This window comes from Ictidomys tridecemlineatus, chromosome 6 (genome assembly GCF_052094955.1).
Source record: "Ictidomys tridecemlineatus isolate mIctTri1 chromosome 6, mIctTri1.hap1, whole genome shotgun sequence".
In the NCBI taxonomy this organism is placed as follows: domain Eukaryota; kingdom Metazoa; phylum Chordata; class Mammalia; order Rodentia; family Sciuridae; genus Ictidomys; species Ictidomys tridecemlineatus.
The window spans coordinates 131,518,591-131,544,056 of record NC_135482.1 but is presented as its reverse complement, the minus strand read 5'-3'; the positions used below and the strand labels follow the sequence as shown (position 1 = coordinate 131,544,056).

Below are 25,466 nucleotides of genomic sequence, written 5' to 3'. Positions count from 1 at the left end.
ATATGTCTGTGTATTCCTTACTACCAAGAACGAAAAAAAAAAAAGGATTTAAACAAGTATTCCACACAGAATTTTAAGGCAGTGAAAATATTTTCTATGATACTATAGTGGCTATTACACATTTATTCAAACCCCTAGAAAGTACACCACCCAAAATGAAAACCTTTATGCAAACTATGGACTTTGGGTGATAATGGTGTGTCAATATGGGTTCATCCATTGTAACAAATGTTCAGTGTCAATAACATATTGCCCTAGTGCGGCAGGCTTTGCACGCGTGGGCACAAGAGGTATATAAGATATCACTATGCTTTTCTTTAAATTTTATTGTGAACCTAAGTTGCTCTAAAAATAATCTTAAAAAAACTTTACTTTTTTTTTTTGTACTAAGGATTGAACCCAGGAATGCTTTAATATTGAGCTACTCTGCCAGTCTTTTTAATTTTTTAAAATTTTTGACACAGGGTAAGTCTTGCTAAGTTGCTGAGGTTGGCCTTGAAATTGCAATTCTCCTTTCGCAGCCTCTGGAGTTGCTAGGATTACAGGCGTCGCCACCAAGTCTGACTCGATAATGAAGCTGAACGCCGTTTTAGGGATGCCCTGGAGATGTATTGCCTTGCAGTGTCCTAAGGCTGGATGAATAACAACAGGAAGCGGCCCTCAGGTGTTGTAAGAATGCGTCCTCTTTCCTCGCGATATCCGCCTCTCTGCAGTGCACTTGCTCATTCCTGCGCAAAAACCGTGTACACAGAAAAATCCAATCAAGGACGTCGAGATATATATATATATATATATTTTTTTTTTTTCCCAGTTCCTTTTGTCACCTCCCACTCCCGACAGACTGACAACCTACACTGCTTCCCTGAACTTCCCCTATTTCCCCATCTCCTCCCACCCAGCCGTACCCTCTGAGCCACAGCGCGGATGGAACACCGGAGGAGCCAGCGAGCATGCGCGACCGTCCCGAGCATGCTCAGTAACGCACGCCACGCCCCGGAGCTTCTCCAGCGAACCGCGCGCGACGCGGAGATCACCGCGGCTACTGCGGGAGCTACAGGAAGTGAAGCGTCCCCGCCGGGCGACCGCGGCGGCAGAAACCCAGGCGGAAGCGGCGCTGCGGCAACGACGTCGACGACGGGGGAGGCCGAGGGAGCTGAGCGCGGAGGGGACTTGTCCGCTCGGAAGCCGGATCCCGAGCCGGGCAGGATGGATCATCACCAGCTGGGGACTGGCCGATACCAGGTGGTGAGTTCCCGGCCTCCTGGGACCTCGGGACTGACGCTCACTGTGGCCCTTGAATCCCTTTCCTCAGGTTATTCTTCGGGAGGACGTTCTAGTTAATTATTATTATTTTGGACCTCTGGCTTGGGCTTTTTCCCTCACACCTCTTCAGTTGGATTTCTGCTTGTGACTCTAATCAAGACCCTTCCCTCTTGTTCCATGTCTCCTCTTGGTCCCCTCATCCGCAACATATTCCACCCTGTAAGACAATCTTCCCACCGACACCGTAGAACTCATTTATTTCTCCTTATTCCCTGTCTCAGTCTCTCCCGAGACTGCCCAGGCGATTTTCATCTGGAAGCAGCTAAGTTCACATACCTGCCAGGAAGGTGGTCGCCGTCATAAATGGGGTGGGTGGGGGAGGTGTAAGTACTATATACTAGGTTGGCTGCAGATTTGGTAAAATTGCGGGTTAGGAATTGTGGAACTGTAGAGAATAGCTTTAGTGCTGGCCTTGCCTGCTCTCGTTAACCTTGTCATTTTGTCCTTTCCCATTAAGTTAGTTATTAAAAGTGATTATATTCATTCCCCCCTCTTCATTCCCACATGCATTTTTTTTTTGGAGGAGGGGTACAAGGAGCAGAAATGTTTTATTTGAAAAAATTCTGATCTTGTTTGAAAAATTAATTTTCACTAAACACAAGGTTTTCCGGTTTCAACTATATAAATCTCTGTTACTTTAAATGTGTGAAATGTGTTGTTTGTTACTTTTTGTCAGTTTTCCTATATTTTTCCTTTGTATATTAATTCTGATGATGTCATTGGAAATTCTTATTGTAAATCTTATTTTAAAGTGTACTCAATAATAAATGACAGTTCTGTTGCAGCTTGGTAGCATGTTAGTCTATAAACTTTGAGATGACAATTTAGTTTAAACCTGTTTACTGAGGAAAAGGAGAAAAATGTATTGGTAATGATGCAGTTTATAGATTATAAAATTTTACAAATGTAGATTAGTTAATTCCATTATTTCATTCATTTTTTAAAATAATTTGCATATTGTGAATTAAGAATTTCTATTAATAAATGCATCTTGACACATGAAGAGTACTGAAAGATGACATCTCAAGGTATGTAATTTTTCATTTTTCTACGGAAGAACTCACAGTATTTCAGTTGTCAACTTGTCTACCTCCTGTAAAACCTCCAAATAAATCAAGTTAAGAAATTTCTGGAAATTTATCAGTATTTCCAAAATGATTTGGGAAATACTGGTGATAGAATAGAGGGTGTCTTTCAATTTGTCAGTGTATACACTTTTGGTGGTTTTACTTTTTCTAAAGTAAATTACTTATTTTTGTAAACATTAGCAAAAATAAAATGCAGTAGGTAAATGTTGAATAATATTAGCAGTGGTACTTTTTTCATTTTTCTTATCTTTCTGTTCTGTTTGTTTTTCTTAATGGTATGAAGTGATTTAAATTCTTTCTTTTTGGGTGAATTTGCTTATTGGGATCAACAGTGTTCTCATACATAAGTCACTAATCAAAACAATTTTAATTGATGTAGCTGCACTTTAAATAATTTATTGTTACATTTGCTTTCAGTAGGTATTACCAGTTGAGACTATTTTTCAAAATTCCTGCTACCAAAATGTTGAAATCTGCTTTCAGATTTAAAAAAATTTTTTTTTTTTAGTTGCAGATGGACACAATACATTTATTTATTTTTATGTGGTGCCGAGGATTGAACCTAGTGCCTCATATGTGCTAGGCAAGTGATCTAGCACTGAGTTGTAACCCCATCCCATGCTCTTTCAGTTTTCAGATACTCTCTTTTATTCTACTACTTTCAAAAATAAGTGGAGGGCTGGGGATGTGGCTCAAGCGGTAGCGCGCTCACCTGGCATGCGTGGGGCCCGGGTTGGATCCTCAGCACCACATACCAACAAAGATGTGGTGTCCACCGAGAACTAAAAAATAAATATTAAAAAAAAATTAAAAAAAAAAAGTGGATAATATCTTTTTTTTTTCCTTCTGACATTGGGATTTGAATCCAGGGACACTTTACTATCGAGCTACATCCCTTGCCCTTTTTCTTTTTTTATTTTGAGACAGACTCTGAGTTGCTCAGGCCACATTTGAACTTAGAATCCTCCTGACTTGTCCTCTCTAGTCACTGGAATTAGAAATTGAGCCACCATGCCCTGCTTACAATATCATATTTTATTGCCCCTTATTTTTTCAGACCGAAGCTTTGACCTATATAGACTTTGGGTGGAGGCATTCCTTGATAGCAGAGGGCAAAACTCAGTTATTCTAAAGATTCTACTGCCTTTAGGTGGGATATCAGTTTGTTTTTCCTGTAACGCAAAGCAGTAGAGAATGTTAGCACAATTTAAATTTGCATTTTAATTTCTGTTATTTTGTAATTACATAGCAATTTCATCTATTCAGAATAACTCTTGATTTTGTGAATGGTCTCATTAATAACTCTGTCTTGGTATATGTTACAGAAACAGCTAAATTTAAGTTTTATGTAGACTTAGAAGCTAGATTTCTGTCTCTAACTCTGACTTTTAGGATGACCACAGCTGTTTTGTGACTGCTTTAGCGTGTGTGTGTGTGTGTGTGTGTGTGTGTGTGTGTGTGTGAACGAACGAACTCTGGAATGGTTAATAAACTGGAGCAATAAACAACTTTGGTTGTTAAATGTTAAGAGATGACTAAGTCAGGAGACAGGCAGGTATCCATAGGAATGGAATGGTATGCCGTGTTATTTTATTATTTATTTAAAGGTTTAAAATTCAGCTCTCCATATTGGAAAACTGACAGTGCTGCCCAGAACATCAGAATGACTTTCTTGCATTGATGAATAGATAACCTTTCCTTGGAAACTGCTTTTTCTATGGTTGCTTCTTCCCTTCCATTGTTAAAAGGATCTGAATTTAGTTAAGTAAAGCAATTAAGTAAAAGAGTTAAGCAGTTAAGTAAAACAATGTAGAACTGCAAAAAGTCTTGATTGTTACCCTTCTAATTTGAAAAAAAAAATCAGGCAAGTAAATAGTTTCTTTGACTTATGGGAAATTTAGTTTTGCTTGGTCAGAAAACAACAGTGTCCCAAATTATTAAATATTTAACTTGTCTTGCAGCTGTTAGACCACATTCTAACTTTGATCTTCTGTGTTTTAAAGGATCATATACCTCCACCGAGGTGACTACTAAGATTTAAAAGGTATTCTGTGTAGAAGTTAAATTGGCAGTTTTCATTGTTAGCAGTAGTTTCCCAGACTGTGTTCCAGAATGATGATAATAGGTATTCTTGGAAGATTTATAACATATACTAGCATTTTAAAACTACGAGAAATTCTATAGTAAAGACAGTGGTTTGGATTTGTTTACTTTTGCTCTTCCTCATCTTTGATCACAGTTATTTTTTAAAAATTTTAAGATTATGTTAATATTTGCATTCTAAAATGTTAGTTTTCAATGAAACATGATTTGAAGTATTCACATTATGAAGATTTGAATACTTTGCTCTTGGATCTGGAGAATTAAATTTGTCTTTGATAAATCAACTAGAAAGGAAGCTTTATAATTAATGACCAAAATCAGGATTTGGAGCTAGTTATTTTATAGCTCAGTGGTAAAGTGCTTGTCTAGTTTTCACTGAGGTTCTGGGTTTGATCACCAGTACCATAAAAACAAAAAACAGGTTTTAATGTCATCTAGGCTTAAATTTAATTTGTGCTATTTGCAATTTTTGAGATATTGCCTTAGTTACTTTGCATCTTTTCTTTTTTTTTGGTATCAGGGATTGAACCCAGGGGTGCTTAACCACTGTGCCACATCCTTAGCCTGTTTATATTTTATTTAGAAACAGGTTCTCCCTGAATTATTAAAGCCTCTCTAAATTGCTAAGACTGTCTTTGAACTTGTGATCCTCTACCTCAGCCTCCCAAGCTGCTAGGATTACAAGCTTGTGCCACTATGCCTGGCCATTACTTTGTATCTTGAAGCTTCAGGGTCCTCATATAAGTGCCATCTCATTAGGATAATGTAAGAAGTACCGAAATATATATAAAATATAGACTGGTACATGATAAATAAATGCCCTGTTTACAAGCTAATATTTTAGTCTGTTAAGGTTTTGTGGTGGTTGGCAGAAAACAGGAAAATCCCAAATCAAAGAAAAATAACATTACTCATGGCATCCTGAACATCAGCATATTTGAATAGATTTCTCTTGTTCTCAAGTTCCAAGAACCTATAATGGGTGTTCGGATGGACATAAGCAGGGGATTTGCTTCATAATTGAGGAATGCAGAGCCAAGGGTGCATTCCCCTTTAAAGCCAGCTTACAAATATTGTAGCAGACAACAAACAGGCTAGTTTACCTCTCCTTTGGACAGTTACATGCTGTGGTTGTCTTGATTTTTTTTGCCTATGTAGCTTATTACAAAAAACATTTCAGTATCAGGAAATGGAAAGCTTTGCAGATGGCATACTCAGCAAGAATGTGTGGGGACATTCAAGCCCACGTACATGTTCTGGAAAAGATAAAGTAAGGTGATTTTTCAGGTGAAGTAGCTTGCTTTCATTTTCCAACTTAAAGGACTATTATAATCTTTTACTTTATGTTGCTCTCTAGTTTTCATCCTCACTTCTTTTTTGTGGGGAAGGGGGTACTGGGGATTTAACTCAGGGGCACTCAATAATTAAGCCACATCCCCATCCTGATTTGTTGTTTTATTTAGAGACAGGGTCTCACTGAGTTGCTTACTGCCTTGCTTTTTGCTGAGGCTGACTTTGAACTCGCCATCCTGCCTTAGCCTCCTGACCCATTGGGATTGTAGGCATGTCCAGCCATCCTCTCTTCTTGACCCACTCTGATTTCTTTGATCTTCATTTAGTTTCTTTGAACTTAGCAATATGCTTTATCTGACTTATAGTTTTACTACACTCCCTTTACATAATCAAGGTTACCTAGTTGCATAATCTAATACTTTTTAGTTCTATCTTGCTTGAGTTCTCTGTTATATTGATACTGTGAACTTTATTCTTAGGAGTTGAAAGAATTGTGCTGTTAAATTTTATATATCATATATATAAATTTTAGGGCCTATAGTTAGCAGTTCATTTTATTGTGTTTTGTTGTCAATCGAACTTATTTTTGGATTCTTTAAAAAGTAAGTTGCATATGTCAGTGTACTTCCTGAAAAATCACATACTTGAACTAGAGTTCACTATTTATTTATAGTTCTTTTTCTTTGGGTTAAAATCAACATAGACCAAAATACACAAATGTAACATCCCTGTTGAGTGAACTTTGATCCAAGTAACTGTGTACTACTTTGAAAATATAGAGCAGAGGTCAGCTAACTACAGTCCAAATCCTGTTTTTATAAATAAAGTTTTATTGGAACACAACCAATTTATTTACAATGGCAGAGTTGAGAATTTGAGGCGGAGCCTATAAAGTCTGAAATATTTACTATTCTGCCTGTCTTGTCTTGGGCTGCCATGAAAAGGGTTAGATGAGTGGCTTAAACAACAAGAATTCATTTCTTAAAGTTTTGGAGGCTCAGAAATTTAATATCAAGGTGCTGGAGGATTCAGTTCTTTGGTGTGGGCTCTCTTTTTAGCATGGAGATGGCCAAAAGTTCTGGTCTCACTTTTCTTTTGAAGACAATTCCATCATGGGGACCCTTTCCTTATAACCTCATCTAAACCTTCTTATCTCCAAAAGGCCCCACCTTCAAATATCACTTTGAGGTTCAGGGCTTCAACATATGAATTTTGGGGAGATACAAATATTCAATCTGTACTCTTGCTTTTTACATGTACAGCTTATTGATCTGATGCAGAAGATTATTTCAAAGGTCCTTTATGATCATTCCCAACAGATCAATCTCTGTTCCCTAAGTAATTATTCTGATTTTTTTTACTTCAAATTATTTTTTCAGTTCTAGAATCATATAGCATATAGTCTACAAAGCTTCTTACGTTCAGCATAATTTTTTTGAGGTTGATCCATTTTAATATTTATTTTAGTAGCTCATCCCATTTTATTACTGAATAGTTTTTCATAATATAAATTGTATGACTATACTGCAGTTTATCTAGTCCTCTATTGGTAGACATTCAGGTTGTTTTCAGTTTATGCTATTAGAATTAAAGCTGTTGTGAATGTTTTTGTACACATTTTTTTGAAGACATGTTTTTATTTCTGTTGGATTGAATTATGAGATAATAGGATAGGTGTATTTATACTTATATAAGAAATTACCAGATATTTTCCTAAAATAGTCTTCCCATTTTACACTCCCACCATCAGTGAATGAAAGTTGTAAAATTTTGGTGTTGTCAGTCTTTCTAAAATTTCATCCATTCCACCAGCCTTATTTTATTTTTGAAGTTTAAAATTCCTGTTCTTAGCTACAGGTTCCTGGAATGGGTCTTCCATATCTGTATAATGTCATATCTCAGGAATCTCTTCTCTTAAATTGTATGCACTGATTACTGTAGTCTAGAAGGACCTACTTATTAGTAGTTATTCAACCATAGTGTATTCTCTCCTACTTCCTTGACTTTAATCAGTCCTGGTCTAGTTTGTTTGTCTTATAAAATCTTACTCTTAAATGTAAAAACTCCTTTGAATCTATAATTAGGAGAAGGAGACAGGGAGAGTTTCTTGCATCTGTCATCTGCATTTAAAGCCAAGGAAAAATTGGGAATCACAGAGAGAACTTGTTATACTGAATTAGGTGTTTTTATAACTTTCTACCTTCTAGACTAGTGCTTTTCTTCAAAGATGCTGTAGGGCTCTGTGAATTTCTGATTTCTATTTCATTTTTCAAATAAGTTTTAAACTTTTAAAAATTGTAATTGAAATTCACACTCAGTTGTTTTGTATACTGAGTTGTACAGCAACACTCAAACATATTGTTTATGAAGTTGTCGTATATAGCTTGAAGACCACTATTATGTTCATTTTTGTTACCAGGGTGAATTGTTTTTAAATGGATCCAGACGAAAGTTTCTCTTGCTATTTCTGAGCATGTCATAATAATAACTGTTTGTGTCATTGATTTGATTGAATGTAGCTCATTAAAAAAAATTATACATATGAGCAAATTGCTTCAGTGCAGTCAAGTGTGTTGGCTCACATCTGTAATTCTAGCTACTCAGGAGACTGAGTCAGGAGAATTACATGTTTGAGGTCAGTCTAGTCAATTTAGTGAGACCCTATCTCAGAAATAAGAAAATTAAGAATCTAGGGTTGTAGCTCAGTGGTAGAGCACCACTGGGTTCAATCCCCAGTACAAAAACAAACAAAATCAACAACCTGAATGATGCTGAATTAAATGCTAGCCTTTGTAGCAGTTCATGTTCTAGTAATGGTGCAATGTATAGTAATGAGTCAATGCATTGGAGTTGCATCATGAAAAGGCTACATAATATAGATAGTGTGTGGGCTTATTTTATGTTTGGAGACTCATCAAATTTATGCTTAAGATGGAAGCAGTTTTTAGACATCATAATTGGTTAACTATGAAACATTTCCTATAACTCATTTATTCATTTAGTCAATACATAATATCTTAGAAAATATTTCTACCTGCCAATTTTTATGTTAGGAATTGGTGAATAGGACAGTTAAATTCTTGTCTCATGGCTCTTTCTTTGCTGGAGGGAGGCAGATAAATAAGTAACCATCATTTCAGGTAGTTAACAAGTAAGTATAGTTTCAGATAGATGTAGGCAGTTTGAAGAAAATAAAGCACGTTAGTGGAATAAGTAATAAATTTTATCAATAATGAAACAGCAATAATAGAATAGTAACTACTTGCATTATGTCAAAACTGTGTTGAGAACTGTGCTAAGTACTTTATACATATCAATACATTTAGTTCTCAGAACAACTCTGTGAAGTAGATAGTGCTATAATCCTCATTTTGTAAATGAATAAAATGGGATGCAAAGAAGTTAAATAATAGGCCCAGCTGTGATGAAGCTGGTGTTTAGACTTTGTTGTTTTAATTTTATATTGCTTTGTGACAAAATACTCCATCACAAGCATTTTGTTATCTTTCAGGATACCAAGTGTTGAGGCTACAAGTATAGCTCAGTGGTAGAGAGCTTGCCTGGTATGTGTGAGGCCATGGGTTCACTCTCTAGTACCACACATACACAAATAAAAATAAACAAATTTCATGGGCTGACTGTGATCAGTAGAGCAGTTCTTTTGCTATGATGATATGATGTTAGTTGGGGCTACATCTATTTTGAGGCTTGGCTGCTTTGGATCTTCCAAGATCCACTAACTTGACTGGCAGTTGATACTGAGACTGTTGACTATCACATCTCAGTTCTCTTTCTGCTTTGTCTGTGTGTCCTTTTTACACACCTTCTCAATGTGACTTTGGCTTCTGACTGCATAGAAGTAAGAAGAAGCTGCCGTCCTTCCTAAGGCCTGGAACTATAGATTCAGAATGTCATTTCTCCTTCATCCAATTGGTCAAAGCAGTTTCAGGGCAGCCCAGATTCACAGGGAGAGGGAATAAGCTTTCATATCTGTTGGGGAGAAGGTTGCATTTACATGCAGGGAAGAAATTGATGGATGCCATCTTTGAATTAGTCAGTTTGACACCTTAGTAGGTAGGTAGATATCAGGATAGTCTGTTACCTCCATGCACTTGTGACAGTCAACTGAGACTTGGTTGCTCTACCTCAGATTCAAAGATCCTGTTTTAGTTGACAAGTATTGCAGATGTAATCATTACCTGTGGAAATTAGTTTGTTGATTTAGGAAATAGGAAGAAAGCCATGTGGCTGTAGCAAGGTGAATGAAATGGCTTACAGTGGAATAGGACAAAACAGAAATAACTTGTGTGCTGAATTTGATAGAATAATGGAACTCTCATTTGTAACTCCAGTTTATAATTTTTGCTTCATGAAAGCAAGTGAGTCCAGCTACATAATTTACAAGACCCAATGCCAAAAGAGAAAATATGGGACTCTGGGTTGGGGAAGTCAGTCTCTCCTTCTAGTAGTCTGCTGTCCCAACTCATAGCAGAAAGACAGTCTCCAGTGTATTACAGTCTCCCTGCTAGGTCATAACCATCACCCAAATCAGTGATATGCTAGAGACTCCTATGATTTGTTGGCTGAATCTGCCAAGGTGATGCCACCTTGCAGTGGAGAAGCACTGCCTTACTTTGCCCCTGGTTGTAGGGTGAAGATGGGGAGGTCAAACTGAGCCAGCTGACTATGAGCCCTTCCTAGAGAGATAAACTGACTATGAGCTGAGATTCTAAGTCCCTCTTCAGCATCAGACCCCTACTGGAGTTCACTTGTAAAACTCATATTCATCCAGGTGCCCTGGGCTATACCTTAGGAGGATGGATTGCAGGTTCAAGGCTAGCCTCAGCACTGAGTGAGGCCAGTTAGATCCTTTCTCAAAATAAAAAAAGGCTAGGGATGTAGCTCAGTAGTAAAGCACCTTTGGGTTCATTCCCAGTACCAAAAAAAAAAAAAAAAAAATACCAACCAAACAAAAAAAACCCGAACAACAATAACAACACCACAAAACAAAAGTACCCAACAACAATAACAAAACCCCTCAGATTCAAAGATAAAATTATTAGAGATTTCAGGACAATGATCACAAAACATAATACCCCAATCACAGAGCCCTCTTGAGGAAGTGGGGGACTGTGTAACTGCAGTCATCACATGATCATAAGGAAGGCCCTGAAAGTAGTCTTACTGTTGGGATGGTGGTTGTGATGGTGGTGATGATGACATAAGTCAGGAGTAAGTAAACTTTTATTAATAAGGGCCAGATAGTAAATATGTTAGGCTTTTCAGGCCTGTGATTTTTGCCATAGCTATTCAGATCTGTTCTTGGAGAGCAACAATATCTATATCAAGATATAGAAAACAAATTAATGTGGCTGTGTTCCAATAAATTTTATTTACAAAAACTGATTGGAAGATGAGTTTGCCTTGCTGGCTACAGTTTGTCTACCCAAGTGTAAATGATATGGGAATGTACCTTTTACAGGCTTAAAGCTTTGACACTTTGAAGGATGTTTCTGAGAAATTAGGTGTTGCTTTTTTTTTTTTTGGCCTAGTTTTTAAATCCTTAGGTGAGGTTGTTTTGCACCTTTTCTTTACCTGAAAATAAGTTGGACAGGCTCTTACTCTGTTACTGGAAATAGGATGTAGAGAAGTGGGTAGTGGAATAAAGTATAAAACTCTTTGTGAGAATGGCAAAGACAAATTTCTTAAGTCTGGCGAAGTCCTCTTCATTTTAAGTGTTCACCTCATTGAGGCCATTGTTATTCACCCTGTGTAAAAGCACCATTCATATTCCCTTTCATAGTACTCTCTATCCCCTTTTTGTTTTAGCTTTTGTCCATAATACTTTGAACCATCTGATATTGCAAATATTTTACTTAATTTATTTCCTACCTCTCTTCTTCTCTCTGAATGTAAGCCTCATGAGCACAGAGAAATTTTTGTTTATTTTGTTCAGTGCTATATCTTTCCATACCCTGGCTTATGTTACTACTCAATAAGTATTTGAAAAGAATGAATGACTAAATGAATGTTGCTAGCTTAAGATCTTGCCTTTGTTAATTTTTTTTTCAATTCTTTTTTTTTTTTTTTTGCTATGAGTCTTGGATTCTTTAAGGTGGTGGTGATGGTAGGTTTTTTTTTGCATTCTTTTCCAGTTTAACATACATTGTCTGTCTCACCCCATAATGCCCCCATGAGTTGTTCAGTAATCAATTCAGGAAGCCATAATGCAGTAGCCCTGGCTGAATAGTACTTATCTTCATTAACTATGAAGTTGTGGGTACTGCTTTGATTTTGTTCATTTGTTTTATGTTGATTACTTAGTGTTTATGTTCTTTTGGTCCTTAGTATCTGACTTGCATTTTAAAACATTGTCTAATTTTATGTGTATTGATAATATATTGTTTTAGAATTTAAAAGTATTGTATATGTAGTTCTGAAGTAAGTTTAATAACTATGGAATACTTTCTGCTGACATTTATTAAATTTGAATTTATTGACAAGATCATTGTAATTAAGGCCAGTCTACCTACCATATTATTGTAAATCATCATTATGTCTGTGTTTTCAGGCTATGTTGTTATGGATTCTTTGAAAAGTTTGATCACTTAGCTGGAATTAAGGTGTGGGTAAAATTCTTGTTAAAGACATGCCAAATGCAAGTTGGGAAATGCTGCACTAGTTTCAAGATTTACTATCAGATTATTTCAAGGTTTTGACTTACTTACTTTTAAGATTTGTTTGAACATGAACAGTTTAATGCTTTAAAAGTTCAGGAATGTGCTGTGTTTTAAAAGTTTGTCTATGATGTTTCTCCAGAATTACCCAGAACATTATATGAAAAAATTGTGTTGTTTGGATAGAGGCTTTGAGAGTAATGAAATACAACTGGAGGTTTTTTTTTTTTGTTGTTGTTAAGAGTCTCTTAATATGATGGGGCTAACCTCTTTACTGATTTTGGAGGGTCTTAAGAAATGTAGGCTGTAAGATATTAGAATGAAGAAATTCAGTAGTGATAGTTTTAGTACAATATTTGTTCTCTTTACCCAGAGAGCTTTCATTTATATCAGATGACTTTTTGTGTGATTTCCCTAAAAAGGGGAGGAGTCTCAAAATTATACTTGAGACTCTTTTCAGTTTCAGTTTGTAATGTTTGAATAGCAACATAAGCCCTTGCTTATTACCTTATTTCTACTTATTTTTTTATTTCATCACACACTTCAGCCATGTTTTGAACTATAATACTCTCTGCTGTCTGTAACCACCGCCTCTAACCTTGCCCACTTTGTCTTGTGGTTTTTGAATGTAATATTCCCCTTTTCTCTCTCCTATCTCCCTCCTCTGGGAACTGATGTCTATTCTTTATTAACATTTATGGTGTTTTAAAAATATTTTTTAGTTGTAGTTGGACATTTATTTATTTATTTTTATGTGGCGCTGAGGATCGAACCCAGTATATTACTTGTGCCAGACAGGCGCTCTACCATTGAGCCACAACCCCAGCTCCAATATTTATGTTTTGATGCTATTTTCTCCAGGAAACCTTATCTAACCCTCTGTATTAGCATTGCTATTTCCCACTTTTCACTTCTAGGTTTGTGTATGCTTTTATCATGCTGCACTTGTACTTGTTATAGCCCTTCTTTTATGGTATATATTTCCCCACTGGCTTGTAAACTTAGTAGGAAGTAGGACATAGATCTGTTGTGTTTATAATAGTATATTGCATTGTTTCTGACTTTATTGCTAGGAGCTACAGCCAAGTATTTGATGCATGGCACTTTTGGTTGTAAGGTGATGCCAGCTAGCCATTGAGATGATATGATTATGTTAAGATTTACATTCATATGGATATTGGACTCCTGGAGAGTTCCCATTGGTTGGGGAAGGACAGTAGGAGGGAATTCCGGGGGAGGTCCTGGGCCCCGGTTCCGGTGGACCGGCTTGCTTCCCAGATGTGTACGGAGTATTGGCGGCATTTTCAAAAATAAAGTTTTGTTCCTGCTTGAGATGAATTCTGGTGTTTTTGCCTAATTCCTCTTCTAACTAGTAGTTTGCATTTGCAAGATAGTAACCATAGTTAGATTATTTGGACACTCGTGAAAAGAAAAAGAAATGTTTCTAAATAATGGGGAAGTAGAAAAATCTTTAGTTATCATTTTCTTCAGTCTTCTCATTTTATAGAAGACTATCTAAGGGAGATTCTGTTCAAGGTTATGCAACAAAGCATGGAGGACAAATTTTATTACTTGTAAACATATCAACAGAGTTAAAATACATCAAAGATCCTGAGAAATAAAACTTTCATTACAGTTAACTTTCTTTTATTTATAGTAATGCCAGAGGTGGGGAGGATGGGTAGAATAGCATTAAGAGGCTGTTAGTCACCTAGCAACCAAGTGAACTCAACTGTTGTACAGAACTAACAACCCAATACTGGAAGATTACTTCTGCTTGTAGGCATGTTTTCTTTAACCCTCATATGTAAATATGCCAAATAGAACATATACACCATTTAAAAAGTTTAAGTAGCAAAGACAAATAATGAGAAACAGCAATCTTCTTTTGCACCATTTGTCTTTTATATCTTTCTCCTCTAAATAAATGACCTTTAACTCTGTTAGCTACTTTATTTATTCAACTTTGTATTTTTAATATGTATATTCAAATATTTGCTGATTTATTAATTTTACTTGGCTTTCTTAAATGTTTACTTTCTCTACCAGATCATTTTTTCTATAGTCCTACCTCTTGTGCTTAACTCTTGATTCCTCACTTAAAAAGCATTATGACTTTGGGCCAGTTGCCAAATGCTACAGTTTTCTCATCTATAAATTAAGGATACCACAGGTACCTGTCTCATAGAATTATTATGAAGATGAATCACATTATTTATAAATGTGTTTAATTTGCCCTTTTCCCCTAGATTTTCCCCTCTACTTTTATTCTGTGAATGAGAATGAACTTCTAAGATTTTTTCCTTTTAAGTTTGAGTCCTTTTAATGCTTAATACATCCATCTTGGTGATATACTATATGCACATAAGAATGTATAATTTTCATTTCTTATGTTTCTATTCATACTTGAATGAATGAATTTTTTATGATAGATTTTTTTCAGCCTAAAAAACTTTCTTTTAATATTTCATAAAGTCCAGATCATCTGATAATTCAGTCTGAAAGCTTTCCTTTAGCTGAAAATATCTTTATTTTGCCTCTATTCCTGAAGTAAATAAATAAAAATATACTTTGGGTATAGAGTTCTTGACTCAACTCTTTTAGCTCTTAAAGGTATTCTTCCATGTCTTCTTCCTGTCATGGTTCCTGATGAGAATTCTGTAATTATTTGAATTATTATTTCTTTATATATGATATATTATTTTTCTCAGGCTACTTCTAGTAAATTATCTTTATCTTGATTTTTCTAGTAGTTTTATTATGATGTGTGTACTTGTAGTTTTCTTTGAATTATTCTGTTTTGGTCTAATCAAAATTGAATTTGTAAATTTACTACTTTTATAAATTTGAGAAATTATGTATATTATTTTTTTCTTGTTCAAATCTCTCATTTCCTTTAAGCATCACCTTTCTTTCTTTCTTTCTTTTTTTTTTTAACATTTTAAGAGTTTAACGTTCTTGTAGCTTTTTTTTTTTTTTTTTTACTCATTTTCTTTTCTCTTGCAGGAGGTAAATTCTATCAGCTTTAATTCACTGTCTCTTTCTTATTCTTTGTGCTATTGATTCTACCTAGTGAATTTTTTTGGTTTTATTTTTCATTCTAAAGTTTTTATTTGACTTTTTAAAAAAATGTTTTCCATTTACCCAGTGAGATTTCTTGTCTTTTCATTCATTCCAAGGTAATTTTGCTTTACTTCCTAGACATAATTATAGTAGTTGCTTCATGTTTGGTGACTTAGGTTGAGTCATCTTGGGGTTGGCATTTACTGATTTCATTTTCCTTGGAGGATGACTTATATTTTCCATTATTGGTAGTAATTTTGGATTTAATCCTGGATCTTCTGATTTTTTTTTTTGTACTCTGGAGAATGTTAATATTTTTGTTTTAGCAGGCAGTGAACACAAATTCAGATTGTAAATATTTTCTCACACTCTATGTATAGTGGTTCAAATCTTAGCTCAGTTCCTTAGGTCTTTATTAATCTATTTGACTCTTACATATGGCGTGGTTTGAGGGTTAATAGTTCCTAGGAAAGGCAAGGAGGGAAAGAGGGAGGGGAGGGGAGAGAGGGGTGGAGACTATCTAGTATAGAGTTTTACTATCCCTCTATATCCCAGAATGTTTTCTTTAATGTCTGGGATGCCTGGGTAGTTGTTTATTTTTATATTTTGTCCTGAGCTTAAAGTTGCAAAAAGTAGTAAACCTCCAGTGGGGGGTTTGGCTTTGGTGGCCACTGCCGTGCTGGAACTAAAGTCAACTGTAGATTTTTTTTCCCTATTCTCTGTATTTAATTTTCTTCCTAGTATTTTTTGTTTTGTTTTCCTTATGTGTTAGAGGTATTCTTTCTTTTCTTACTTTGTGTTTTCCTTTCCCCTTCTTCCAGAGGTTTTCTTTAAATTTGGGATTCTTTCTGTGCCTATTTATATCCTGTAAACTGTATTTACAACCAGCCTTTTTTTCTGGGAGTTTCCCAAATGTCAGTGTCTACCATTTTGTTCAGGAAGCTATGGCAATAGTTTAGGTGAGGTATATAATAGTGGCTTGGAGAGAAGGGTTGAAAGAGGCTGGTTAATAGGTTACAGTTAGAAAGGAGGAGTGAATTCTGGTATTCTATTGCGTACTAGGGTGGTTATAGTTAATAATGTGTATTTCAGAATTTAGCTAAAGAGAGGATTTGAGTGTTATATACCACAATAAATAATAAAAGTTTGAACTGATGATTCTGTCAAAATAACGCCTTAAAAAAAAGGTGGCTTGTATTAGCAGCATTAAAGAGAAGTGTATGAATGGAATTGAATGTGTATGTGTGTTTGTGTATGTATGTATTCAAATTATCATTATAAATAATCATAAAAGTCAACTTTTTGGGAGAGGTAGGATAGATTGCTACCTGGGAATTTTTATTGTAGTCATTTTCAAGTAGAGCCTGATTTAGAGACAACAGAACTGAGTTTGAATCTTGATTCTGCCTCTAATTATGTGTGACAATTCAGTTCTATTATGTTTGTTTCATTATCTGCAAAAAGGAGGATATCCACTTCAGAGGACAGTTGTTAAATAGGTAAATATGTAGGGTGCCTTTGTTTTAGTGTTTAAGCTAGTGTTTACTGAACATTCAGTGTATCAGGCATTGTTGTGTTTGTGATTTGTAAGACTATTTTGTAATCCTCACAACACTATAAGAAAATAGTCACCATTTTATAGATCAGTGATAACAGTAAGGCTGGCCAACATAGCAAGAGCTTGTCACAAAAAAAAAAAAAAAAGAACCTCAGACACTTTACCAAAGAAGACATACAGATGGCAAACAAGCATATAAACAGATGCTCTACACCATTTTGAAATGCAAGTTATAACAACAGTGAGTTACCACTATACACCTAATAGGATGGCCCAAATTCAGAACACTTGACAACAAGAAGTGCTGGTTAGGATGTGGATCAACAGGAACTTTCATTTATTGTTGACTGGAACACAAAATGCTACAGCTGTTTTGGAAGATAGTTTGGTGGTTTCTTACAAAGTTAAATATATTCTTCTTGTTTTTGGTTGTAGATGGACATAATGCTTTTATTTTATTCTTTTTTTTTTTTTGCATGTGGTGCTAAGAATTGAACCCAGTGCCTCACATGTGCTACACAAGTGCTCTATTACTGAGCTACAACCCCATTCTTAACATACAATCTAGCGGTCACACTCCTTGGTATTAACATAAAGGAGTTGGGAATTATGGTCTCACAAAAACACGCACATGTATGTTTACAGTAATTGTCAAAATTGTGAAACAACCAAGATATCCTTCAGTAGGTGAATGGATAAACTATGATACATCCAGATGATGGAAATGAGCTATCTAGACCTTAAAAGACATAGAGGAAATATATATATTGCTAGGTGACAGAAGCCAGACTCACAAATCTATATACTTTATAATTTCAATTATATGGCATTCTGGAAAAGCAAAACTATGGAGAGTAAAAAGATAAGTGCTTGCCAAGTGTATGATACTCTCAGATTGTATAGTTGTACAGAATATATAGATGTAATTATATATTTGTCAGAATAGATGTAATTGTATATATGTCAGAAGCCAAGAGTGAAACCTGATGTACACTATGGACTTTAGATGTAGTGGTATGTCGTTATAGGTTCCTCAGTTGTAATATGTACTACATTGGTGGGGAGTGTCTAATGGGAGAGACTTTGCATGTGTGGGGCAGGGGTTATATTGGATATCTCTGTACTTTAGACTCTTTTTGTGAACCTAGATCTCAAACAATTATGATATGATAAATAAGTATAGGGGAATATGATTAATAGCAGGAGAAACTAAGCAAGTAATAGTGTGTATGTATGCATGTGTGTTTGTCTTCTGATATTCTGAAGTTATTCAGTTTATATGTTTAGATTTATCAACCAACTGTTTAGAATATTTGCTTTGGCATATAGTATTTTGATGGATCAACCCTTTAACTGTTGTCTGTAGTGGTGGCCTGGCACTTACTGCTTCCTGAATGAATCATCAACAACAGCATGTTTTAGCAATTGATGTTACTGTATTTAATTTTGCTTGAGGATTTTGGTTTTAGTGTCTCTGGGTTTGTAGGAGGAAAAAAATTAAATGTTATATGAAGGAAGTTGGTGTTGGTCTGGTGCTAGCTCTCTGCTTTACCTGTGATAGAAATATGCTAGCATTTATTTTTCTCCATTCTCCTTGATGTAGTCCTAGTATTATACAGAGCAGTATTATGGCCTTGCCTCAGAGCTCCTAGTTATTAGAAGCTACAAGTTTTGGGGATTGATGAGATGGGATTTGTACCTGTTTCCCGTACCCAATGTTATACCTGGAACATGTTAGACATTTAGTAAGTGTTGGTTGTGTGGCTGATTGATGACTAATTGATTGAATGAGAATGCATGAATCATGGGAAGAAAATGAGTCTCAAAGAGGTTAATAACACAGTCAAGGTTTTCCATCTAGTAGGTGGTAGACCTGTATCTTAAATTTAAATCTGACACCAAAACATATTGCTTTCTAATTTATTGTTTTAGCACTATCTGATCTTCTAAAAGAACACAAATTCAAATAAGATAATGCATTCATTTTTAAAATGACAAATAAATATTGGTAACAGTAACTGTGGTTTTGTGCTTTAAACCCCTGTGAATGTAATTAAACTAAACCAGTTACACATGATCTAGCTTCACTCTAGTCTCTTTGTATCAAACTTGCTATCTATTGTTAAGGTTCAGCTAAGAATCTTAAAAAGTTGTCAGAGGAAAACAAGGACCCCTACAAAAGGAACAGATGACTGGTGAAGGTAGGAGGAAAACCAGAAGAGAATAGTTCTCTAGAAGCTAAACAAACAAACAAGCAAACAAACTCATTAAAAATATAGTCAGGTGTTTTGATTATATTGAAGATTTTAGCTAGGCGGAGGTCTGAAAATGGGCTTTTGAATTAAACAATTAAAAGTTCATCATTCTTAGCAAGAGATGTTTGAGTAAAAGCCAGATGGTAATGGATTGGAGGAGGAAATGAGAATTGGAAGTGTAGAGAATGAGATTGGATAGATACCTTTTTTTTCCCCTTTCTGGATGTTTGTCACTGAAAGAAGCAAGAGATAGAAATAGTTTAAAAAGCATGAGAAAAGTATTTTTAGTTAGGGGCAGGTTTTTTAAAAAAGTATGGTGTGAATAAAATGTATGTGTGGGTAGAGAGAAATAAGTCAGTGTTGAAAGGAGAAAGAGATATCCTTTAAAGAAAAATTCCTTTGAGAAGCAGGATCTTCTCTGTATATTTGTCTGGCATTTGGGAGTGAAGAATATAAGTTAGGAGAGGTGCCATAAGGCTAAGTTTAGAGCTGTAGGAAAGAAGTTGAAGGAATTTTTGCTTGAAAGCATATTTTCATCTCTAAAGTCAGAAGCAAAGATTTTGACTGCAGGTTCCATGATAGGAAATGGGTAAAGGAGAATGGTGGTGTTGAAATACTTCTGTTGGTGAGGGTTAATAGTGAGAACACTGCTGGGCTTGGAAACTAAGTTCCTTGTGGCACCAAATCGGTTGTCTCATTTGTTTTTCACCCTCCACAGGCAGGCTTATTCCAGATGATTGGGTCTTGGTGGGGTAACTGCAACTGAGGTACGATGACTAGGGAGTGGTACTGGAGAGTGTCATGCAAGTTTTTCATTTTATTATCCAGGTTACAACAGGATAGATGTTTTGTTGGTCAGCTTTTCATTGCTGTGACCAAAATACTCAACAAGAGAACAACTTAGTGGAAGAAAATACTTTGTTTGGGCTTAGGTTTCATAGCTTTCAGTACATAGTCATGAACTCCATGCTCTGGACCTGAGTTGAGGTAGAAAATCATAGGGAAGAGTATGGTGTAGGAAACCTCTCAGTTTTTGGTAGTCAGGGAACATAGAGAGGGACAGGAGCCAGGGTGACAAAATATAATCCCCAGGGGCACACTTAGTGACCTGACTTACTGCAGTGGTACATCTGTCTATGGTTGCTACCCAGTTGTCCATTCAAATTAGGATGGACTGATGAAGTTCCAGCTCTTATAATCTAATCATTTCACCTCCTATGTTAACACAGGAGCTTTGAGGGGACATCTCATATCCAAACTATAGCAGAAGGTAAAATCAGATGCTAGTGAATGAGGGTTACAAATGATAGACTTAGTAGGAGTGAGAAAACTAGATTTAAGGCTAGGATATTGTGATCAGAAACTTAAGATGTACCAATTTATTGTTTTGGAGAGGAAGCACTTCTGAATGATGACCAGGCCAGGGAATCTGCCAGGGGAGTAGAGAACTGAGGTCAACTCCAGATACCATCACTTCTTATTTTATAGGTGAAACATTAAGATGGTTTAGCTTTCTGTTACTAAAGTAGGATGTAAAGCAAGGGAATCACATTGAGGTGGGAGCTGGCTTTAGGTCTTTTTTTCCTAAGGGTGATTTGGGCTGTTGTAAATATTACTTGTCAAGAAGAAGGTGAAAAGGGTCTGGCAAACTGCATGGACACTGTGAACTTGAAGACAGGCTTTTGAACTATTATTGACAGTATCCAAGGAAAATTTCTTGATTGTCTTGTTCTCATGTAAGGGGAGGTGTGGGTATGGGAAGATTCACATTCCTATTTGAAAGGGCTTCCAGGGATGTAGAACCATCTAGGGAATGTTGGATTTCTATTAAATGTGGAGAGATTATTTTATGAAATGTCTGAGTGTGTAGAGGAGTTAATGATCATATAGGGTTTCTAGAGACATTGGAAATTAGTAGGGCCTCACTTGTACAGTTTTAACTTACTGTAATTGTTTTCATGCAACATTAAATTTTTTTTTACCATTTAGGAAAACTTTATTTAAAAATAATTTTAGAAATAAAAAAAATGAGTGGTAAAAACACTTGAATTGCTGTGTACCATTCACCCAGTTTCCCCAAGTGATAGCATTTACTACATTTGCTTTTTGATATTCTTTTTATTTATATGTGTATACACATATTTTTCCCTGAAATACTTGAAAATAAATGGTAGACATTAGATCTCTTTGCATTTAAAAATTTCTTTATACATTTTCTAAAACAAAGCATTCTTTTATGTAGTAGTATAGTGTAATTTTTAAAAGGTTTAACATTAACACAGTAATCTATAAAATAAAGAATAATAAAAAAATAGTAAAAAAAAATAAAAAAAACTTGCCAGCAACCATGAACTGTTAACATTTTTTCTTATTTAAAATTGAACTGTTAACATTTTTTCTTATTTAAAATTGGAATAGTATATGGTTCATACCCCTCAAAACTTTTTAACTTCCTTTACATCATATCATGAGCATTTCCTTATGTTGTTAAGTATTCTTTAAAAGCAGTATTTTAAATGCTGTATATATTCCATTATATTAGCAATGTTTATTTTGAATGAATAGGGTTTTTTCTAGTTATCTATTATAACATTATGAACAGCTTTAAATTTTTGGTTAGTTTCATAAGTATGGTGTTACAATTGGAATTATTAGGCTGAAGTGTGTGAATGTTTTAATAATAACCTTTTTATTTTTATAGATGTGATATATTACTTAGTTTTTAAAATGTTGGCAGTGTAAGTACAGAGAGACAAGCAGTCTAGGCACCTAAATCTTATTAACCAAAAATAATGTATGATAACATCTGATGAACAGCATTTTATTCATGCTTATGTATAAGTAGAAATAATTTTATAAGAATGAGATAATGCTATTTATGCTGTTTTTAAAAATAAGAAGTATGATTTTGTTTGAATTTACTACCAAAGGCAGAAACCTTAAAGAATTCCTGAACTCTAGGAAAAGTTTTTTTTTTTTTTAGCCACTGGGATTACAGGTGTGCGCCACTGTGTATATGGGTCATGTTTGAAAATCTCTCTTTTGACTAGTTATGGAAGAAAACTTGGCTCTTTTTTTTTTTAATTTAAACACAACTCTGAAACATTTCAAAATAAAGTATGGAAAATAATATAAAACAGTTCTATATTCACCATGGAGATAATAGATTTTATCTTTTTGCTATGTTTGCTTTAGATCTTGAACTTTCCTCAAAGTCTTCCTTTCCATGTTTTCTCTTCTTTTCTTAACATGCTAAAGTTGATATTTATCCTTGTGAATGTTTTTCTGCTTTATTTTTACTGATTATATTTGTATTTCTATGCAATCTATACTTTAGTTTTAGATTTTTATAACAATATATTTGTTACATGTATTACAATGTATTTTGCTATTTTTTAATTTTTGAATTGGCTTTATTCACTTAGCATGTTGTTAAGATTTGATGATTAATACAGATAAAATTCAACAGTTTCAATTGTTGAATTGTTATATAAGTTATAGAGTAAAATTTTTCATTACCTTGAGCATTCTTTATGTAGTATGTGAGAGTTTTCTAATGCCAACATCTAGAAGTAGAATTATTTGGTCTGCAGTACCTGAAGTTGCCAAATTGCTCTTCAAGGAGATTGAATTAGTTTATTATATTCTTACTAACAATAGATCAAGTCCATCCTTTCCAGCATATGTTTTATTTCTTTAATTACTAGGAACATTTTTAGTAACACTTCATCTTTCATGGCAGATATTTGATCTCTAAAATTAAAAATTTAAACATGCAGTTTTTAAAAAAATTCCAGTTTTTTGCTGATTTTCATATCCATGTCTTATTAAGTTTAGTGAAATTTTATATCATGTAAGAGCTCAGTGGTAAAAACAAAAAAAACCAAATAAAACCCCCAAACTTGCATGATGTTATTGCATGTGTTTTTCCAATGAAATTTGTTTTTCTAGACTTATTTTTTACTAATTTGACTAAAAAATTGCCGCTTCTGTGACCTATTTCAAATTCTTGCCCTTATATATTTTTTTTTTACTATTGTGCTTTTTTTTCTTGTATGAATAAAAAGTCCTACGTGTGAACATTTATAATTTTATTGTACCATATAAGTCACTGATGCTTCCATCAGTGTGTGAAGAGTTGTCAGGCAGCTTAGTTTATCTCTAATTCAGGGACCTTAACCTACTTGTAATCTTTTTTTGGGGGACAGTTTACTGTTGACTGTCTATTTGTGGAAGCATGGTCATCTCTAGTTATTCTAAAGACTTGGATGATGGTGTTGGAGTTTATATTTGTTTTGTGGGATACTTATTCAGTGATCTATGGTTTTTGGAAAACAGTTTTAATTTAGTAATTTTGGGATACTCAATTATTAAATTATAGTGACTGCCTTACAACAATAAAATGATTAAATATTTCAAGTTTCTACTATATGCAAGTACTATGGAATCATATGTATGAGGCATGATACTTGATATTTCAGTGCACATGGTGTTTGTTACTTGAGTCATCTCTCCTTTGGTAAGAGAAAAACTCCAATAAGCTTAGAAAGCTGTGCATTTAATGAGAAACCATGCCTTAAGCTCTACACCCTATTTTAGGGGTTACCAAAATGAACAAAATATACTTCCTAAGTTTTCAAAAGCTAATAATCTGATTGGAAAGACAGAAATATCCTCAACCAGGGTCCTTCAACCCCCAGGGCTTCATAAAGTAGCACATACTTGCAACAGGGTGTTTCCTGAAAGAAAATGATTACAAAACTTCCTAGCTCTTGTTTTTTGTTGTTTTGTTCCTAGAGAGTCTTCCTTCCTTCCTTCCTTCCTTCCTTCCTTCCTTCCTTCCTTCCTTCCTTCCTTCCTTCCTCCCTCCCTCCCTCCCTCCCTCCCTCCCTCCCTCCCTCCCTCCCTCCCTCCCTCAGATTCTGATTGCTGAAAGGGTGCTGATTTTAAATTCATGGATACCTATTTTAATATTTTTTACTATGCTTTAATGTTGGAGAGCCCAGTCCTTAATTATGAAGCATACTCTTCAGGGCATTTTAGGTTTTTTTTTTCTTTTTAAATTTATTTTATTTTTATGTGGTTCTGAGGATGGAACCCAGTGCCCCATGCTGAGCCACAACTCCAGCCCCAGGCCATTTTAGTTTTTAAACTTTACCATCTACCACATTTGCCAATGTATTTTTGATTCGTGCAAATCAGAAACCCTTGGAAAATCTGTCAAAATGTTCTTATTTAATTTGATTAAGGGAAGAGGAAAGGATAAGACTTTATTATAAATTGCAGTTATCATTATGTTATTAATCTCTGTATTAACAGAATACCAGTATGTTGGCTTGTAAAAATCAGCATTGGAATATTTTAAAAACTCAGGATTTAAGATTCAAACATGATCATTTAAAATTTCTTCTGCAGTTTCTCCTTCCGAACCAAAATTTTGTCCTCAAGCCACTTAAGGAAGGATATATTAAACATAAGAATTACCTATGTCATTTCTAATTAAACATAATTCAGTGAAAGGCAAGCTTGATTTGGAAATTAGTTCTTTTAATTTACAGAAAATACTGAAAAGTGCGTTGGTATTCCTTTGGCTGTATTGAGGAAGGGAGATACCTCATCACTTTCCAGTTTTACTACTTATCCTGTTAACACAGTTTTGGGTATACTCTAATTGCATCATCCTAAAAGCCTGTCTTTGACCTATGTTCCCTTCCCAGTTGAAGGCCCATGCTGGCAGGTGGGAGTTAGTTGGTGTGAAGTAATACCCTCATTGATGTAAATAGTAAGGTTCTGGAATGGGGTCTCATCCAAGTTTCCAGGAATTTAAGATTGTCTTAGGGCACTGCTCCCTGTTGGCCCCCTCCACATATTTCCTCAAAGTCTAGTAATCCAACAATCTACCTCACACCAATTTAGCATGGAAAGACCACAATTCATGGCATAAATATATATTTCATCATGGGAAGATGTGCAGCCACATTTTTAAAAAATTTATGCCAACATATGTTTAAATATAAGATATTTAAAGTTTATTTTAAGGAATGGCTTTTTTCAAAATCTGTTTTGGGTTTGTGTCTCTCTACAATACAGTATTCTGTTTTATCAA

General features: G+C 35.0%; 1 protein-coding gene across 1 annotated transcript in view; it reads left to right on the top strand.

The window, feature by feature from the left end:
* Positions 1-909: 909 nt before the first annotated feature.
* Ndfip2 (Nedd4 family interacting protein 2) overlaps positions 910-25,466 on the top strand; it is a 59,554-nt gene continuing 34,997 nt past the window's right edge. Inside the window, exon 1 of the mRNA XM_005324785.4 lies at positions 910-1,245. Coding sequence (XP_005324842.2) covers positions 925-1,245 — 321 coding nt within the window. The 5' untranslated portion in view covers positions 910-924. The remainder of the gene's footprint in view (positions 1,246-25,466) is intronic.